This window comes from Onychostruthus taczanowskii, unplaced genomic scaffold (assembly GCF_017590055.1).
Source record: "Onychostruthus taczanowskii isolate IOZ18803 unplaced genomic scaffold, ASM1759005v1 scaffold9, whole genome shotgun sequence".
In the NCBI taxonomy this organism is placed as follows: domain Eukaryota; kingdom Metazoa; phylum Chordata; class Aves; order Passeriformes; family Passeridae; genus Onychostruthus; species Onychostruthus taczanowskii.
In genome coordinates, this window is record NW_024506993.1 from 8,264,774 (window position 1) to 8,283,169 (window position 18,396).

At 42.1% G+C, this 18,396-nt stretch overlaps 1 protein-coding gene across 3 annotated transcripts in view; it reads left to right on the forward strand.

The window, feature by feature from the left end:
* FHIT (fragile histidine triad diadenosine triphosphatase) overlaps positions 1-18,396 on the forward strand; it is a 520,344-nt gene that overhangs the window by 448,131 nt on the left and 53,817 nt on the right. Inside the window, exon 7 of one of the 3 annotated variants that reach the window (XR_005954219.1) lies at positions 12,214-12,271. The exons of 1 other annotated variant lie outside the window; for it this stretch is intronic. Coding sequence is in view for 1 of the 2 variants with exons in the window: in XM_041425830.1 (XP_041281764.1) it covers positions 12,210-12,271 (62 nt within the window). In the remaining variant the exon portion in view is untranslated. Of the gene's footprint in view, positions 1-12,209; positions 12,272-18,396 lie in introns of all 3 variants that reach the window. One more of the 3 variants, XM_041425830.1, reaches the window with a different exon arrangement.

Sequence of the window (18,396 nt, forward strand, 5' to 3'; positions counted from 1 at the left end):
TCATGTCAGAATATTTCAGTCCTTTTATGCAGAGCACAGGCCGACATGATTGAAAAGGAAAGTCTTACCCTTTGATGTTTGTTTGTTGTATTATCCACTTTTCATGGCTCTATTATTCCAGAATCCTATTGAGCCATTCATTGGCAAGTGGAAATTTCCACTGCAGTCAGTAGGGTATTTCTGCCTCTAAATCACTTAATTTGGCCCCTGATACTTAACTTGGGGCCAGATTATCAAAAGTGTTGAGTACCAGCTTTCTGAAGGCTTAGCACCTCCCAGTGAGGAAAGATTTTCAAACTGCTCTAAACAGAGCAGCTCCTGTTGTGACCCTTTAAGGACAGATTTGCAAAAGAACTCAGCAGTTCCATTTCACCAAAGAGCTGAGTCCTTTCCAAAATCTGTCCAGCTTTGCTTGGTCCCAGGCTGGAAGATAAGGACTTTTGAAAATGTAGATTTTAGCAAGCTCTCTGATGTGGAAAAATACTAAGTTCCAAACATTGGGAAGGACTTAAAACAAATGCTTGCAAAGAGAAAAACCTCCACATTTCAAGATGTGCCAATTTTATTGACTGATAGAGGGGCTGGAAGAAAATTTTGGATCTGAACAGGTTTTCCCATAATTGCCCACTAGGAGGTTTTCTGCACATTCTCCTGCAGCAGCTGCCAGGCAGGATGCTGGGGCAGAGCACTGCTGTGCTGAGGCAGCACGGCAATTCCTGTGTTCTCAGAAATGCATTCACTTAGCAAAATGTGGTTTGTAAGCAAAGTAGCACAAAGCAGCCATTATTCTTTCTGGGGAGTAAAATACAAAAAACCCCAACACAACAAAACAAAACCAAAAAAAAAAAAGAGAGAAAAGATTGATTTAAACCTCATAAAAATCAAGTTAAGTTTACTTTTGAAATTTTAGACCCAGGATTCCCCTTCCATGCTCTATACTGCCTTGTTTTCCAGAGAGCCTTTTCTGATGTGGCTAGCAAGAAAAGTCTTCACAGAACAGTTTGTGTAACCTTGGAAGCTTCTGGGTTTCTAGGTGAGTTCTTCACCTGAAAGTTATTGTAGGCAGGTGGCAATGGAGGATGTGATGCAGAGAGGATATTTCAGTATCTAAAATTCATGACTTTAGGCTTTAATCCTAGGCAGCACTTAAGCTCCCAGGAAGGCAGTTCTGTTAGACTTTCAGAAAAATGAAGCTGCACATTCTGCACGTGTGCTCTGGAAGGTGGTGTGTTCTTGTGTGTTCTGGAAGGTGGGTGTTCCCTCCCCCATGGGAGCAGCCAAAGGAGCACTAAAGCCTTGGCAGCCACTTTGGGACCTGGCACAGCCCAGTGCAAATCAGACATTTGGTTTTGGTCTCCTGTGCTGCAGGAGCCTTGGCACATACAGACTTCAGTCCTCTGTGAACTTGGAGGGTGCTTTTCCTCTCCTTATTCAGCCCCACTTTGACATAAAGTACTTTTTAAAATAATGAAATAGATGTAAAAGAAGTAAAGCAAAGGAGGAGGCACAGGCTTGCTAAAAGCCTTTACTGCTGCCATAGGACTGTGCAGCTTCTGTGATTATCCCTTGCCTTGTTCAGCAGTGTGTAATTTAATGATTGCATCCAGGGCATGCTATTAACTTTCTTTTCTACTTCTTTGACCCCAAAGCTCATTAATTCTTTTTACTATTCCCCAATTGACACGTGTGTATGTGTATGGGGAGGGCAGTGGCTAAAGAAGTGTTATGGATTTCATATCTTTGCTTCGTCTGCCACATTATAGCAAATGACAGTTGATTAGGTCTTTCTATAGATCATCACCAATTGTTTTCTACCTTGCAAATGCTGCTATTACGACAAATCTATCATATCCTAGAGATCCTATGCAGCTTGTTATTTCTGTGTGATTTATTACACTCGCAGTAGAAATGTTGTTAGCGAACATTGGGGAAGCAGTGAATATATTGAGAAATATCAATGTATCCTCATGTTCTGGCTTGCAGTGACAGTGATCCATCTCACTGACACTTACCTTGTTAACATTTTGATCAGATGGCAAATTTGTCATTTTTCCTGGTAACAAGTATAAGTTTGTACAAGAATTGCAGAAACATGGGGAAGATAAAGGGCCCCTCTCTTAGTTTTTTCCAATGTGATGTAATCAGTAATCTTTCTGGAAAATGAAATAATTACTCTACGAAAAAGCTTATCCACTAGAAAATGTACCAGTGTTAGAAAGCTCAGATTTCTCTTCATTTGAGGATTGAATGAGTTCTCTTTGCAGCCATTACTGACACATTGATTAACACACCAAACCAACGTGAAATGATAGTATAGAACAAAGAGGTTTACAGTCAGATTTCCTCTCCTTGATTGTAGTGAGGAACACAAAGATCTTGCAAGTAAAAGGGAAGGCATTATCTCTGGGAACAATGGAGTACAAAATACTACAAACCCAATGTTGCAAATTTCTTCTAATCCTCACACTCAAAGCTTTTTCTCAGCTGGGCTGTCGGCTCTGCAACTCCCTTGTTCCAAAGCGTGGGCATGAAAACTGTGCTCACAACACAAGTGGCTACACTGGGGAAAATTACAGCTCCTAATGAAACAGAGTCACTTCAAAGAGCCAGTGACTCACCTGATAACCCACTAACATGGGGAAGGGGGCAAGAAGAAGAGTGGGATGTTGTAAGCACACTACAACATGATGTTGCCTTTGGAGATTTAGAGTTGTTTGCCACCTCTGTGCATGGCGTTAATAAGGGCTTGTCTATGCAAGGGAATGAACGTGGCAGCACTGACACAAAATCATAGAATCAAAGAATCATTTAGGTTGGAAAAGATTTCTAAGATCATCAAATCCAGCCATGAACCCAGCATTGCCAAGCCACCACTAAACCATGTCTCTGAGTGCCACCTCTACACGTCTTCTACAAACCTCCAAGGATGGTGACTCAACCACTTCCCTGGGCAGCCTGTTCACTGCTTGACAACATTTTCAGTGGAGAAATTTTTCTCAATATCCAATCTAAATGAGCTTGGACAGAGGATGTGTGTTTGACTCAAGTTTCAGTTCAGGACCAAACCAGAATAAACCCTACACAAATAGCCCTTATTTCAGAACTTGTATGAAAGTTTCTTTCATTCCATTGGGTTTTTTTCAGTTTAATCCAGTGAAAACTTGGCTGCATTATTTCAAATGGCCAGTGCTAAATGTAAGCTCTCAGTCAACATTATGAAAAAAATCAGGGGTCAAACAGTTATTCATTTCAACAGGATAGATTAAAAAATACAGACTTGGTAGATCTTGAGAGTACTTGGATGAGAGTTTAATTGAAATGATACAGCTTTTCATTCTCATCTTCACTAAATGACTTGGGAGGTCTGATCCTCAGCTGGGTTTGGTTTTATCTTGTTGCTGCTTTTTTGACTTTCTTTGTAGTGTATTGTCAGGCTGTAATGCTGTGAACAAAGGCTCAGATTGTATTCAGAGAGCACACACAGAAGCTGAGCACTGCTTCAGTTGTGTCCTTTTGGTATAACAGTATAGCTTGGAATTAATTCTTCTGATGTTATGCATAGCAATGCAATAGTTCAGGCATCAGAGAACTCGAGGAACGAGTATTAGTGTTCTGCATCAGTCTGAGAAAGCACAATGTCATCTTGTAGAAAGTCTAATTGTTATGATTAATATTTAGCATAGGGAAGTCTATGTGGAAGGGCAAAGTTGCATCTTCTTGTTGAATTGAATGAGTTGCTGATTTTTCATTTCCTTTTATTTTCAGCATCCCACTGAATAGCAGAAAATGTACAAGTACACATTTTCTGCAGCAGTATCTCTTGGACTGTGCCTCTTACAAAGCCCCTCCTCAGGTGCCTGGCCCAGGGGAGCAGGTGGGCAGCAGCACATTTGCTGTTGGCTGAACTGTGAGTTGGGACCTTTAGCAGGGAGACGCTGAGGTGCATCAGAAGTGCAGCTGCACCAAACTGCAGAGACCAAACAGATGCAGGAATGGGGATAATGAGGTGATAAGAGACAGGAGTAAGCTCTGGAGAGGGGTAAGGGCTGGCTTTACTTCTTGAAACCAACTCTGACAGGGCATCTCACAGATGTAATGGACCTGTTGGCACAATCTTTCTATTGAACACTCCAGCACCATAACTGCAACTTCCTGGAAACTCTGGTCACTTAGTAAGTGCTTTTTCTCACTGAAAACAAAGGGTCTTAATTAAAAACTAAGAAAAATATGAAAATTCTAGCAAGCATTGCTGAAGAAACTTGGGCAAAATGTTTAGTGAGAGAAAAGCTAACAGTGAAACGGGTGCAAGGAGAATGCACAGTGAAGTTTAACAGAGCTGGTTGACAAGATATTGCTGCAATTTGTCTTTAGGATCACACAGAAAGCTGACAGATTTCACTAGGTCCTGGTGACATTCATATAAAAAAGTTTCCTAAATCACCAGCTGAAATTTCAGACAATGGTTTCTGATAAAGGGATGTCAGAAAGTTTCACCTTCTGAAATTGGTGACTCATTTACCATTATCTTCATTGAACAGCTGAGATCCTTCCTTTAGGAAGAGAAATGAAAAATTATCTTTGAATGTACCATATTGCTTCCGATTCCAGAGAGGAGAAGGGAATTAATGTTGAGGATGGTGTTGCAGTAATTAGTTTCAGATGCAAAGGGCTGAAAGTAAATCCCAACAAGCAGCAAGAAAGGGATTCACCAGCAGAGCAGCTGGAGGGTGGTATTTTTTTTTTTTTTTAGAATATGCAATCAGTGTTGTTCATCAGTGTTTTGCTCCTTAATAATTAGAGCAAGCTTAAAAAAAAATGTAAGAAGAAGAAGAGCAGATTATTGCTGAGAACTCATTTATGGCTGTATCAGGAGTTAATGTGGAACTCTGAAGGTGGTTAACACTCTTGGTGGAGCTAGCATATGGGGGTGTTCAGTGCCTGACAGTGGGACGATTCCCACATTAGTGGGAATGCAGAGCACCAGTTCCTGCTCTGTGGTTGTGAGCACATGTGCTCACACAAGCTGCTTGGAGTCCAATGCCATTCCTATTTAAACCAGTGTGAAGATCTATTAAACTTGCTTAGCATTAGGCTGGGCTCTTGAATTAAAAATTCTCCATTGAGTACATGTAACACAGCAGAACCCTCTCTTTTCTCTCTTTCTTCACCTAAGTGGCAGAACTCCTACTCTTGGGCTGTTGGCATCTCGCTTTTGCTGTCATTGGCACAGAAGAGTTTCCTGGGCCTGAGGACTCTATTTTATCAGGTCATGGGGTCTGCTGGATCATGCAGAAGAGTGTTTTCTCAGACTGTGTTTTATGAGCTGGCAAATTGCAACTTGTGACTCTCTAAGGAGTTTTGTTCAGTCATTTAGGTTTTACCTGTTTTTAAAATAGAATTTTTTAGTCAGCCCAACTTATTTGGGTTTACAAAGAAAAAACATGTTTGTCCTCCAATTTGCATTAAGGAAGGTTTTCATTACTCTTTCATTTCATTTCACTACTGTGAAAACTAAACCCAAACCAAAATACACCAGCACCACTGATGCAGCAAGAAAAAAAAGGTGTTGTTTAGTAAACATCTGTGGCTTTTGATGGCTTTGGATAACTGCTTGCTGGTGCCTGGAAAACCTGGCTACAGACTTAGAGTGAGGGCTCCACCCTGTGATGACCCAAAACTGCAGTGGCACTGCCTGGCAGTTTTGATATGCATACAGCCGAGCCACAGCCCACCTTGGGAAACAGAGATCAAAATGTCAGAGACTGAAGAGAGCCAGGAAAGAGGCTCCTTACTGGGATCTCTGCATTTGCAGGGAGTTTTCTTTAGATTAAACACTGCTCTCATAATAAATCCAGTTGGGTGCCTCTCAGTTTCTCAGTTCAATTCCATGTCTGCTGTGCTGGGGTTTCTTCTCACCCTTGCACCTTGAGGGTGTGTGCAGGATAAAAGGGAGAGGGAGATGGGGGCTCTGACAGGGAAGCCCTGCTGGCATTTCCAAGCAGCAAAGGTGAGATCAGCCACAATACAGTTCTTTGACTTCAGCTCAGTTTGCTGGGGCCCCTGGCTGACAACATTCCCTCCCTGCTTCTGCTACTCCAACATTTATTTCACAGTAAAGGCTGTGAAATAAATTTCACAGTTTCATTTAATCATCAGTATTCTAGGACTAAAATTACCTCATTTTTATTTTATTTGTTTTACCAAGAGTTGAAAGTAAAATCATTTCAGTACAAAGCTGTAAGTAGCATGATTTCTGTGATTTCTCCTCCTTCACACATCCTCAGCCTTATTCATAGATACCTGACAAGGAAGCAGCAGCAGATGTTAAAAAAGTACATCTTGCCAACAGTAAGACAGGCCATCATCAAAACAATGTTTTTGTATGCAGTTTTTTTTTTTTTTTTTATTTTTGGCATCCAGTATCAGTAGGGAGGTTTTAATCTGAAGCAGAAAAAGCCTGAACAGGGTATCCAAAAGTCAAACTTTTACCCAAGAGGGTCAGGAGAACTCTGAACTCCAGTGAGGTTATAGACCAATATTGAGTTTTGCTCATTGCAAGCTCGACAGCCCACTTAGCACAGTTCACTGGCCCTTGCTAATGGACGTGTTGTAATGTCCTGTATCTCTCAGAGCCATGAGTTTAGTTTTTAATGGATCTGAGGTCACTTTGGCTGAGAAGTCCATACACTGACTTCTTGTTAATAGTGCTTAACATTTCTATGAAACTTAGTTGTGTTTCTTAATTTCTTTATTACGGGAATATTGCACTCATGGCCCTACTGAAATGAGGATGTAATGGATCCCTGTCTCCACCTCCAATTTTCCTCTGCTGAGCAAACCTTCCACTGGGAGAGATGGATTTAGGTTGTTGTGGGCATGAGAGGCATAACTTATGCAGGATTCACAAAGAACCACAAAGGGTTTATGGAACTGCTGTGAGGTTTATGTTTGCTTTTTTGCTTTGTAATGGGCTGGCAACTCAGTAGCATGAGCTGAGTGGCTGCCCATGTCTGTGTGGTATTATTTGTCTACAAGTGCCAGATTGTCATGTCAGGAAATCAAACCCACAGAATACACTTTCATTGCCAAAAATTATTGTAAATTTGGGGGTTGGGTTTTTGTTTGTTTGTCTTTACTTTTGGGGGGTACTTTTTCCAGGTTTTTTTCTGGATTTGGGGTTTTTTTCCTCCCCACAGAATAGGAGTTCTACTTCTGTATTTGCTCTGCCAGGATCTCCTGCTTTCATTTCTATCCTGGCAGGGTGAGCCTGACTTTGTTTTGCCAGAAATCTGACAGCACTTCTGTATTGCAGTTGTTATCAAAGTGTTTTAACAGCAGGTGGGGGACACTCGTGGAACTGAGGTGCCCAGTGCATAAACTGTGTCTGTAGGTGCCACGGAGAACCTGCAGGTTCTTTCATGCAAAACTTCAACTTGGTTTGGACACTAACTTAATCAGGGGGTTGCTTAGTGTAGAAATACACAAATTTTTCACATTTGAAATTATTTATTTGATTTTTTTGAGACTGTATTTATTCCACTAAGATTTTAATTAGGAATTTGCTGCTTGTTTCTTGGATGTGGTGGCTCTTGGTTGGCATTCTAGTGTGCTGCAAAGAGAAGTCAATCTTCTCTGCCACTGTTTTTCAAAATATTTACCTCTAGGAGATAGTACTCAATTTTAAAAAGCATTGAGGGCTTTGCACATCAGAGCATGTTGGATTCAAAGGATATGAAGTGTGTACACAGAAAATAAGGGGTTAAGTCAGAGATGTTCACTTTTGCTGCAGTTACTGGGATGGCTGCCTGCATTCCCGATGAATACCCCCAGTTGGAAAGATTTTAAATAGACTGGGCTGGATACATGGGAAAAGCAAAAAAGAGTTCAACCGATGGGAGCATTTTGTCAGGATGATGGACTGAAAAATACAGCAGGTATTTTCTGTCTTTTAGTGTACAAGGCTGTGTAATACAGTTGGGCTCTCCCACCTGAGGGACGTGTGTGCCAGTTGGCACCCGGCTCCCCTCTGGCTTGGCATGGCTGCCTTTCTGGGCCAGCCTTACTGAAGGAATGTGATTTGCTATGAAAAATGTGTTGATCAGGCTTGGTTTTCTGCCACCAGGCAGATTAGTGAATTGCCTTGTCTGCCTCCCATTGCTTTACTCCAGCCAGCAACATCTAAGCCTTTATGATTTTGCAGGTCTTCATTAAAAATAGCTGTTTCTATATCTGATTACTGAGCCCCATCTGGGGAGAAATGAGCCTTTCATCTGTGTATTATGAGGCCATATCTGAGCACATTGATTTCATAACAGAGTAAAATCAGACAAACTTTCTGTTCAATTGCTTTTCCAGCTCATCTCCAAGTTCTCTATGAGCCCTGTCCTGTCCCCAGCACATAATGTCTGGGGTTAGGGCTTTTGTTTTGTTTTGTTTTAATTGCTCTTTTACTGCTAAATGTAATTTTTGTAATTGCTTACATAACTCCAGGGTTTTATTTTAAATTAATCTAGCTTTGCAGTCATTCTACATATGTTGCTCCTAACATTGCCTATTATTTGGATTAATTCCACTAATTTATCACCTCTGTTTAGATATGCATTGTTTTTATAATCCTTACAACTGAATTAAAACACACTTGTTGGGCTAAAGGCGAAGTTTGCTTCAGTAAATCAAGTGGCTTTCTTTTCCCTCTTGGTTACTCCATATTTATTTGGACAGGGTTTTTTTCTGTGTGTGCTCTGGTAGCTGACTGTAAAATTAGCAAATATTCTAGTAAATCAATTTAAATTATTTTGATTATATAATAAAATTAATGGATAGTGCTGGAATTTATTTTTCTTTTTGTCAAATTCTAAAATATTTCTCAAGATTTAAACATCTAATTAGCAGCCAACTTCTTTTACCTAAGGTTAGCTCTAAAGCTTGATGGTGGCATTAGTGAGAGGAGCAGAACTCATTATTAGCTTGTATTTTTAGTTGGTGCCTGGCTATTCATCTCTTGAGTATATTTTTAAATGGTTGGGTAGGCATAACCTAAAAGCCAGTACAGCCTGTCCTCATAAGCAAGAGCTGTGCCATCAGGTGCTTTCTTTATGCACAGAGCAAATGGAGACATTTAATGGTGGTGCTCATCTCTCATCTTCCCATTTTCCCCACCAGTGCATTGTAAAGGGACCAAGCCGATACATAATGTGGGACTTATGGGCAAATTACTTTCTTAAAGGAAAATTTCCTTTGAAAATGGGCTTCCACTGTGAGCAGGCTGTTCTTCCATGAGTACAAATACAGAACGAGAAACACTGAGATCTTTCACTGCCTGTATATTGAAGCTGTCTTTAGGGACGGGGAGGAAAGGCTTTTTTCTGAATGTGCATGAAAGGAACAGCACACAGTTTATTGTTCGACAGCCCCTGCCAAACTCTTTTTTGATGAATACATGCATATATTTCTGGGATTTGGCATGTGAAAAACCCTTGTGGGATATCTCTTTGGGTGTGATATAGTGTTAAAATATGACAGGTACCAAGTCCAACGTTTTCTCAACTGAAAAACTCCTCCATTGATGGCGACACTGCAAACAGCAGAAATGTGAGCCAAGGGTTTCTCAGATGTGCAGCAGAGCTCAGCTTTCCCATTCACTGTGAGCAGGCAAGGAGGATTCATAGGGCTACCAAAGGATGCAGGCTGGATTAGTAAAGGGCAACTCACATTTTGTCTAAAATGAGGAACAGTCAGGGATTTTCTCCTAACTGAGTGGCTGATCAATTCAGTACATGTGAAAAGACCTTTTTTAAACAGAAACAAACCAATTCCCTTAGATTCCACTATTAATTGCATGTAATACACAGTGTATCTATTTTACTATAGCGTTAACATTTTTGAGATTGCATATAGTTATTTTTCTTCCAGCATGTGGCGCTTTAATGATTTCTCACAAATTGCAATTTTTAATCTTAAATTGAAAATGTGTCCAGAAATTTAACTAGGCCCAGACTTGCATTGTAGAAAATAAAGGAAAGGATTGCAGCTCTCATAAACTCTTATCCATGAGTAATTATCTTGTTATGTTAAAGTGGTTCTCCTGAATATTAAAATAATTAGGACCAACGATCTCAGCAATACTTTCCTCAGATGTTGTAATTGGCAGGGGGTGTTAACTAATTAAATGTATTTCTATTGCTGGCTGGCTAAAGAAAAGGATGAAGCACTTATAATTGCTGAGATTTAGCAAGAGCACTTGTTTACTACAGTATAAACACAGAGATTACGGTGTTTGTGATGGGCTAATAGCTGAGACAGGAACAAAAATGCTTCCTGAGGGCATTTCTCCTTGCTCAAGGGGAGCTGGAATAAGGGGTGTTGGCAGAGGATGGGGCTCTCCCCGTGAGCTCAGCAGTGGCTGCTGCAGCACTGGATCTCACAGGATGGGTCCCAAAGCACTGGGAATTGCTGTGGGCTGGAGGGAAAAGGCACACGTCTCTCTGCAAGGGCTCATGATGGAAACAGGCTGGCAGGTCGGCCAAGGCATCCATCCAGCCCAGAGCGGGGTTTGTGTGCCAGTGCTGGGTTAAACACCTGCCCTGTGTGCTGTATCCTGGGATCCTGTTCCTGCCCCGTGGCAGCAGACGTTGGGTTGGTCTGTGCTTCCTCCCCTCCTCTGCAATGAACCACTGCTGGTGTCTCAGAAAGCTGGTGGTTACTTGCTCTTATTTCAAAAGTGGCTCTTTCTCTCTCTCTCTCTCTCTCTCTCTCTCTCTCTCTCTCTCTCTCTCTCTCTCTCTCTCTCTCTCTCTCTCTCTCTCTCTCTCTCTCTCTCTCTCTCTCTCTCTCTCTCTCTCTCTCTCTTTTTTTTTTTTTTTTAAGTTCATAGGAAAGACTTTAAAAAAAATCACTCTAAAATTGGCTATTGTCTGATCTCTGAAGTAATCAATTTTGGATTCAGCCCCCTATAACAGTTTGACATTTCAGGGTCAGCAGAACAACTTTCTGGCAGATTGAAAAGCTGTGTTTCTGGCCCCAGGGTAGATTAGAGTAAAACTGGGCCAAATAAAATGAGGTTTCAAAGCATCTCACTTCCATTTCACTGCAGTTGGAAAAGGCAGTGAGGGCTGTTTTTAGGGAGCACAGATGCCAGAAACCTTGCCTCTTTCCATGCTTCCCCGTCTCCATTTCCCCACTTGGGCTTCCTCCTCTTCCTTTGGAGCAATCCCAGGCGCAGCCATCACTGGCTGGATCAATCCAGCACAGGCTGGATCAGTGACAGCTCCTCTCCAAAGCATCCCTAAAATGCACAGGAGGGACTGTCCCCTTGGAGAGGTGGGACATGAAAGCAGGGAGATGTATCCCCCATCCCCAGCATTTTCCTGCTTCCTCTCCTCCTCCTTCATCCTCCTTTACTACCTTTGCCCCTCCTCTCCCCTACCATTCCAGCTTTGTTCTCCTCTGTTTTTTTCATTCTCCTGCCATTTCTTCTTGTATTCTCTGTCATCCCTCAGTCCACTCTCATGACAGCACAGAACAGCAGCAGTCTTTTCCCTAGCTGGGGGGAAGCTGGAGCCCATTAGCTGCCTCAGCCAAAATCCACCTCCCCTGCTCACTCCTTGCTTTTAGCCTCCTTATAAATGTAAATTCAGTTCACTAGAAAGGACATATGTTTACAATCCCACAGCTGGTAGGTACATGTGTAGCAGTACCTACTAGAGTGTGTGCCAAGCTTATATAGACACATGTCACTTCTATCCCAGAATCCCATTTGGTGCATGGGAACATCTTCATGCTGTAATGCTGTGGAGGTCATTATTACTCCCTGTAATCCTCCATGAAGGTTTTCCATTTTCATTTATACACAGTAATAAAACACACATCTCAGCATCAGGCATTAGGATTAGTACTGACAAGGCTAAAGCTGAAATGTTTTAAGGATGCATTTGCAATGTGGATAGAATAGCTAGCACACAGCATGCAATTGTGCTGGCTTCATGGAGGGTAGGATTCATGCTTCAGCCCTGTTCATATCACAGTGACACCAACAGCATAAAAAGAGGTGGTTTTTTTTGTTCTTTTTAATGAAGATTGAATTAATTTTTCCATTGTAGTACTAATCCAGTATTGTTAATTTATTTTAAGTTTCTAATGTTGATAAGCCACTGGAAGTGTGAAGAGAAATGCACTTTCTAATTTCATCATCTCTTTGTTATTTCTTTGAGGAAGTTGAAATCCTGGGAGGCTGCAATGTGGGGTTGGCTGGCTGTGTTCAGAGCAGGGACTGGTGAGTGTGATGGCTCTGGACAGGGCTGCCTGGGGACAGAGTGAGTGCCTGGGCAGGACCCTGAGCCTGCTGTTCTTTGCTGATGCAGCTTTGAGCTCTTGTGCTTAAGTCTCATGGCATCCAACAGGGCTGCAGCCCATTGCTAAATGTGTGTGAGCATGAGCATGTGCCTTGCTGACCCGGTGCCTGTGCATTTAGAGCCCAGCTACAGCTGCTGCAGGCAGGCCAGGGGGTACATCCCCAGGGGAGATCACAGCCCCTGAAGCATGGGCTGCACCCAGGGGAGGGACAGAGCACTGAGCTGGGAGAGCTCACCCCCTTCTTGTCTTCCATCTCCCCTGAAAGTCACAATCCTGTTTTAGCAGCCAGGAGAAAGCTGTTCTCTCCCTGTCATCTCCTGCCATCTGCTTCTCCTCTTCCTCAACTGGAAGGAATAATGTCATAATCCTCTGGAGCATCCTTGGAGGATGCATGAGGACTGGATGAAATGGAAAAGAATGGGAGATACTTCTGGTGCAGCCAATAGGTGTGACAATCCTCATGTTGCTGCCCCATGGCCAAAACATGGGGTAAAACCAGGGCCAACCCAGTAACCAACCCAGGTGCATTGCCCCAGAGGGAGTCCTGCCTCCTGAAAATTCCCATCACACACCCCAGTCCAAGCAACAGAAGGCTTTAGACCTCTCCTCCCCTATCCCTGCATTGTGAAGGAACAGCTGGCCTCATAACAAAACATAAATTCCCAGTGCAGAATGAATGAAAAGGAGCAAATGGATCCATTACAGGCAATCATGTTTTGCCCAAATTTTTCTAAGAGCCCTGGTTACTTAAGTGGAGGAGCTTGGCACAAGCATGGTCACTGGGTTATATATTCACTTCTGCTTTCTGGCCATTCCACACTACAATAAACACAACTGGAGCCCAGCAGGTTCAGCATGCTTTTACATTGCTAGATTTACAGTTGCTGGCATACTGGAGATATGAAGGATTGAGAAGCAATTTCATATATTGCTGTTGCCACTGCTGGCAGTTCCCTGCCCTTCAAGATATTTGTTGTGATAGCACGGAACCACCCCCTCTGAAGGATATATATTTAAAAAGCCCAAGGTGCTGAAGGAATGCTTTAGCTCAGTGTTCTTGCCAAGGTTTTAGTAAATATCATATATATTTAGTATATTTGTCATTATTTTCTGTTTCCTTTTCTAATTCGTAATTGGGGTTTAATTGCAGCCTTAAATATGTTTTTATTTTAGCAGAAATAGAAAAAAAAATCAGTCAGCCTATCATAAGAAGGAAAACAGATATGAGAAAACTGAAGTTTGTGGTATTAATCTTTCCCTCCTGACTTCCCCATCTTTGCGGTGAAAATATGCAGTTGGCTGCCTTTTAGGATGGGTGCTAAAAAAAAGGGCAAAACTTAAAGACCTTAATTCACCAGCCTTAGACACTCCTCTGTGAGTACCTACCCCTGACAACGTGACAATGCTGGGTGCTGAAACTGCCTGAAAAATAATGTATGGTGGGGAAAGCCACCCAAGCAACAGCTCTCCATGGCTTTTGTACTGAGCATGTCCCAGTGAGACCCAGCAGCTGCCCTGAGCAGACAAATGCAGTAGCAGCTGCATAGTGCCTTTTGCAAAGCACCAGGCACTAGTGTCATATTTTATGGCTGGTGGAAATTCAGCCACTGAAAAGCCAAAAGAAATGTGTGTCAGATGTTGTCTCAAGTCAGACAACTAAATAATACAAAGTCTTGTTGCAGTTGGTGAATCAGGTCTCGGAGTAACTTACTTGGCTCTTAGGCTCAGCTTCCACTAGGGCATCAGCACTGTTGTTACTCTGTGATGTAACCAGTTTATGGTGCAGCGTTGCTTGTTTGTGGTAGGGCAGTTCCCAGGTCCTGGAGGGGCTGGGAATGTCAGCCCTGTATGAAGGCAGGGAGGCAGAGGCAGCCTGGCCCTGCAGGAGGTGCTGGCACTGTCCCATCACAGCCCTGCATGCTGTCCCCTGGCCGTGCTGCTGCATTTCTCTCATGTTCTTGTCCATTTGGTGGCTAATGCCTCCCTGTGTAGATGAGAGCAATTTCTGTAGCTGCAGGAATGGGGGCACACACACATCCCCTGAGCTGGGCAGAGTGTTTGTGCTCACAGCTCTGACACCCCATAGGAGCTGCCAGCATCCTGCTTCCCTCAGACACCATTTCTGTGGATTTCAGGGCATCATTCCTCCCAGGACTAGTGCCCAGACCCCAGGGCCTCTGCTCTGCAGAGCTCCCTACATAAACCCAAGCTCAGGAGCAGAGCACTGCTGATCATGCATCTTCTGAAATGTAAGAACCAAAAAGCACATTATCATTGCAATTCATAGTAGTGCCCTACGTGTCAGCTTGTGGGACAAAGGAAAATCTGTGAGGAATAAAAGATAGCAAGTCCCTAGCACAATGAATATTTTCCTGGTATAAAAACTTTTCATGATGAAATGGCCTCATCTCTGAGCAAAATCATTGTATTGCCCAAGCTGTTGTCAAAAACTTTTATGCATTGACTGCTTTTTCCACTAGATGATATTTACACTTCTCCATTCACCCCATTGATCTTCATTTTTGCAGGAAATTTTTTGGGGGTAAAATATAACCTTTTTTCTTTTTTTTTTTCTTTTTTTTTTTTTTTTTAAGGTAAACTTCCAAGAATTGTACTTGAGGGAAGATATACAGGGTAGACGTAGTGACAATTTAATAGCCTGTAGTATATCAGATGTCTTCTGTGCTGCCATCTTCTTGGGGAAAGTATTTCTATTCTGTGCATTAAACTATGCACATAGAAAGCTGTATAAACACCCTCATTTTTTTCTCTTTCAGGAATTGGCACTGGCAGAATGTGTGTGTTGTACAGGAGCTGCACTGCTCCTCTCCTGCAGGAAATAGAATAAAACATTTATTCCATTGCTCACACATTCACAGCAAGCCTGTAGATTAACTGTCCTTTCACAGAACACTGTTTACTCGTTTCACAGAAAATACATTATTTCCTTGATTTAGTTTCTATTTGGTGTGCTAAAGAAATCAAATTTCCATATAGAAAAGTATACACAAAGGATATGACCTTTTAAGTTTAGCAGAGAAAATAACTGAGTGAATGTAATTAATATGCCATATAAATGCCAACAACAACATTAATGCACCATAAAATCAGGACAGTTAAAATGATATAATCTGGAAATGAAAAAGTTAAGTTTCTGGTAGCTTCATTAATTTGCTCACATAGTATTGAAGCACAATCTCCTTATCTGAAGCAGGAGAATAGATATGGAATGAGAAAATGTATTTTTGTTAGGAGGAAACTGGATCTTGCTTAAGGCTTGACCAAACTCCTGAGTTGGCAGCCCTACTTATGCACTTAGTATCATTTTTTCAGTGCTTATACCCTTTAATTTTTCCGTTCTGCATGTCTCAGATCCAAAGCCTGTCCACGCCTGTAGGTCTGTCAGCAGTAATGTAGTAAAATACTTGCATTGCCGTAGTTATGCCACTGCAATGTGTCTTTTTCTAGACTAAATATTTTTCCTGAAGTTGCTTTCTCATACAGAACATTTCCCTACCATGTTCATAGTCCAATATCCTCCTGTGAGTAAGGTATTCCCAGGGGATAAATGCTTCCTAAGGTTCAGGTGGGCAGTTTGTACCTGACTTTAACAAAGAGGTCTCCAGAGGAAAAAGCCTGTGGGGCTTTTTTGGGCTTTTTTTTTTTGTTTGGGTTTTCTGGGGAGGTGGGGTTGGTTGTTTTTTTTTTGTTTGTTTTTTTTGGGTTTGGGTTTTTTGGGTTTTTTTTTTTTGTTTGGATTTTCTGGGGGGGGTGGGGAGTTGGTTGGTTTTTTTTTGTTTGTTTTTTTTAGGTTTGGGGTTTTTGGGTTTTTTTTTTTTTTTTTTTTGTATTTCTAGAATGCAAAAATAACAGCCAAATAACAGCTAAACTTTCCAGTAAAGGGTAAACAGTGGGGCAGGGGTCAGCCAGGCAAAATGTGATCCCAACAACGTGGGAATGCTGCTTAAGAGCTGAAACTTCATTTCAAGTCACTCTGCCACCTCTATTCTGGGGCTGGCAAATGCTTCCATCACTGCAAGGGTGTGTTGTGGCTTAGTGACCACAACTAAGGCACCTGTCCAGCTGTTCCAGCCTTAGGTTAGTTGTTAGAGGTGAAAGAAATGGTGGAGAAAAGAGACAAAGCTTTAGCTTAAATATGAGGGGATCTATTCTTCCCACTGTGTGTGCCCAGCTCCCGTTAATAATGAAATGTTAATGATAGTTATGTGTTCACATCAAAGGCAGAGCACAGCCTTTCATCTCACTTAAATCTTATTCAAATAATTAATGGAAGTAGTTGTCTATGAAAAAAAATATTAAGAAATTCCTTTGTAGAGCATTTCAAACTTTGTTGTCCCTGGGGACCAGCTCCTAGAATCGAGGAAGCTAACAAATTGCATTTAAGTGGGTCTGTCCCTGCTTTCCACCAGCCTTGACTGCATTGCATCCTAAAAAACTGTGAAACGTTATTGGCATTGCAATAGATAATCCAACCAAAATCAAATCAAAAATCCCTGACAAGGCCTATGTTATGAAAATAATCATAAATCTTCTGCTGTGGTAGCTGTGTGTACCAGCATTAAGCATTCTGCTCAGACCTGTGTCAATATAAAAGAAATGGGGGAAAAGATGTCATCTGAAGTTCTGGTATCTACTCTGCATCTGTTGTCTGGTGTGCCTGGTCACTGCCCCTTGCTTCGGTCACAGCCACAGGCCTGGAACAGCTCCCCTGGAGAGGCAAAGAGGGATAAGCCCAGTCCCCAGCTCTCATTAGCTGGCATTAGAGCCAGCCTCATTTCTGGTGGCTTTTAGCCCTCCTGCAAAGGCTGACATGGCCCCTGCAGCTGAGGAATGCTCTCTGGGAATGCTCTCTGGGAATGTTCTCTGGGAATCTCTCTCTTGGGTTTCTCTTGCAGGGTTGCTTCTGGTGGTGCTGCCACAGGGAAGGGAGGTGGGAAGGTGCAGCCCTGGGCTTGTGCTCCATCTCTGGAGGGCTCCACATTGCTCATCCTAGGTACTGCAGCCTTGGGACTCAGGGAAAACTCTTCATGGGCACCAGGATGGTAAGAAGGGTCTTGAAGGAACAGCCTGCTCCTCTCAACCCTGACAACATGCACACAATTTCTGCTTCTCCAGCTCCACTCTGCCTTGCATGATCCCCAGTCCAAGAGAAACTCCTGAGACACAGCTCAAATATTGATTCCAGGAAGAAAGTTTGCTCAATGTTTTGGTTTCTATCTGGAGCCCTCCCTACCATGGGTCACTGCTGTGTGTACAAAGCTGGAGCAAACAGCATTTGCTGGAGATGCAGAGACACAGCCTGCCAGGAAATGCTTCCTTGGATATACATGGCATAACTACTCTGAAAATGATGCTGGTGTGGATATATAATGTCTGTAACAGAATGTAGTATGCAGGGGCAGCAGTTTGGTAATTTGGCATTAATTTATCCATGGCATATGGATCCCTGCCATTTGCAAACCATGACTCCTTTAATCTGTGACTTCCTCAAAAAAGACCTTGAAAGTAGAGGACAGTAATATATTTTAGAACTTTGGAAATCAGAAAGCTTTTTTATACATAGACGTGCGCCATAGAAGGGCCTATAAATAGATATTAAAACGTGCAATTTATAGCCTATCATTTCATGGCCTTTCAAGGCTAGAAATAAAGCCATATTTTACTGTGAAAATGAGATTTGTAGTTTTCCATGGCTTAAAGTAACCCTGATGGGCTGCAAGATGTTGGACAAGATACCTGTCACAGGTCCAGAATATATATATATATATACATAAAATATCTATGAGTATATATAAATTAGTGGAAAATTATGATGTTTCTACCAGTAAATGAACAAGTTAAGAGATTGTAAGATAACTTGGTGGGGCCTGAGGGAAATACTTCCAGTGAGAGTAATTTTTATTCCTCAGTGGTGGTAACAAAGGCAATTAATCCACTCTCCCAGCAAACTAAGTCAATGGCATCATAACGTCCTAATAGTGCTCCAATGAGCTCTTTTAATGCGCTTTTGAAATAATTTTGAAG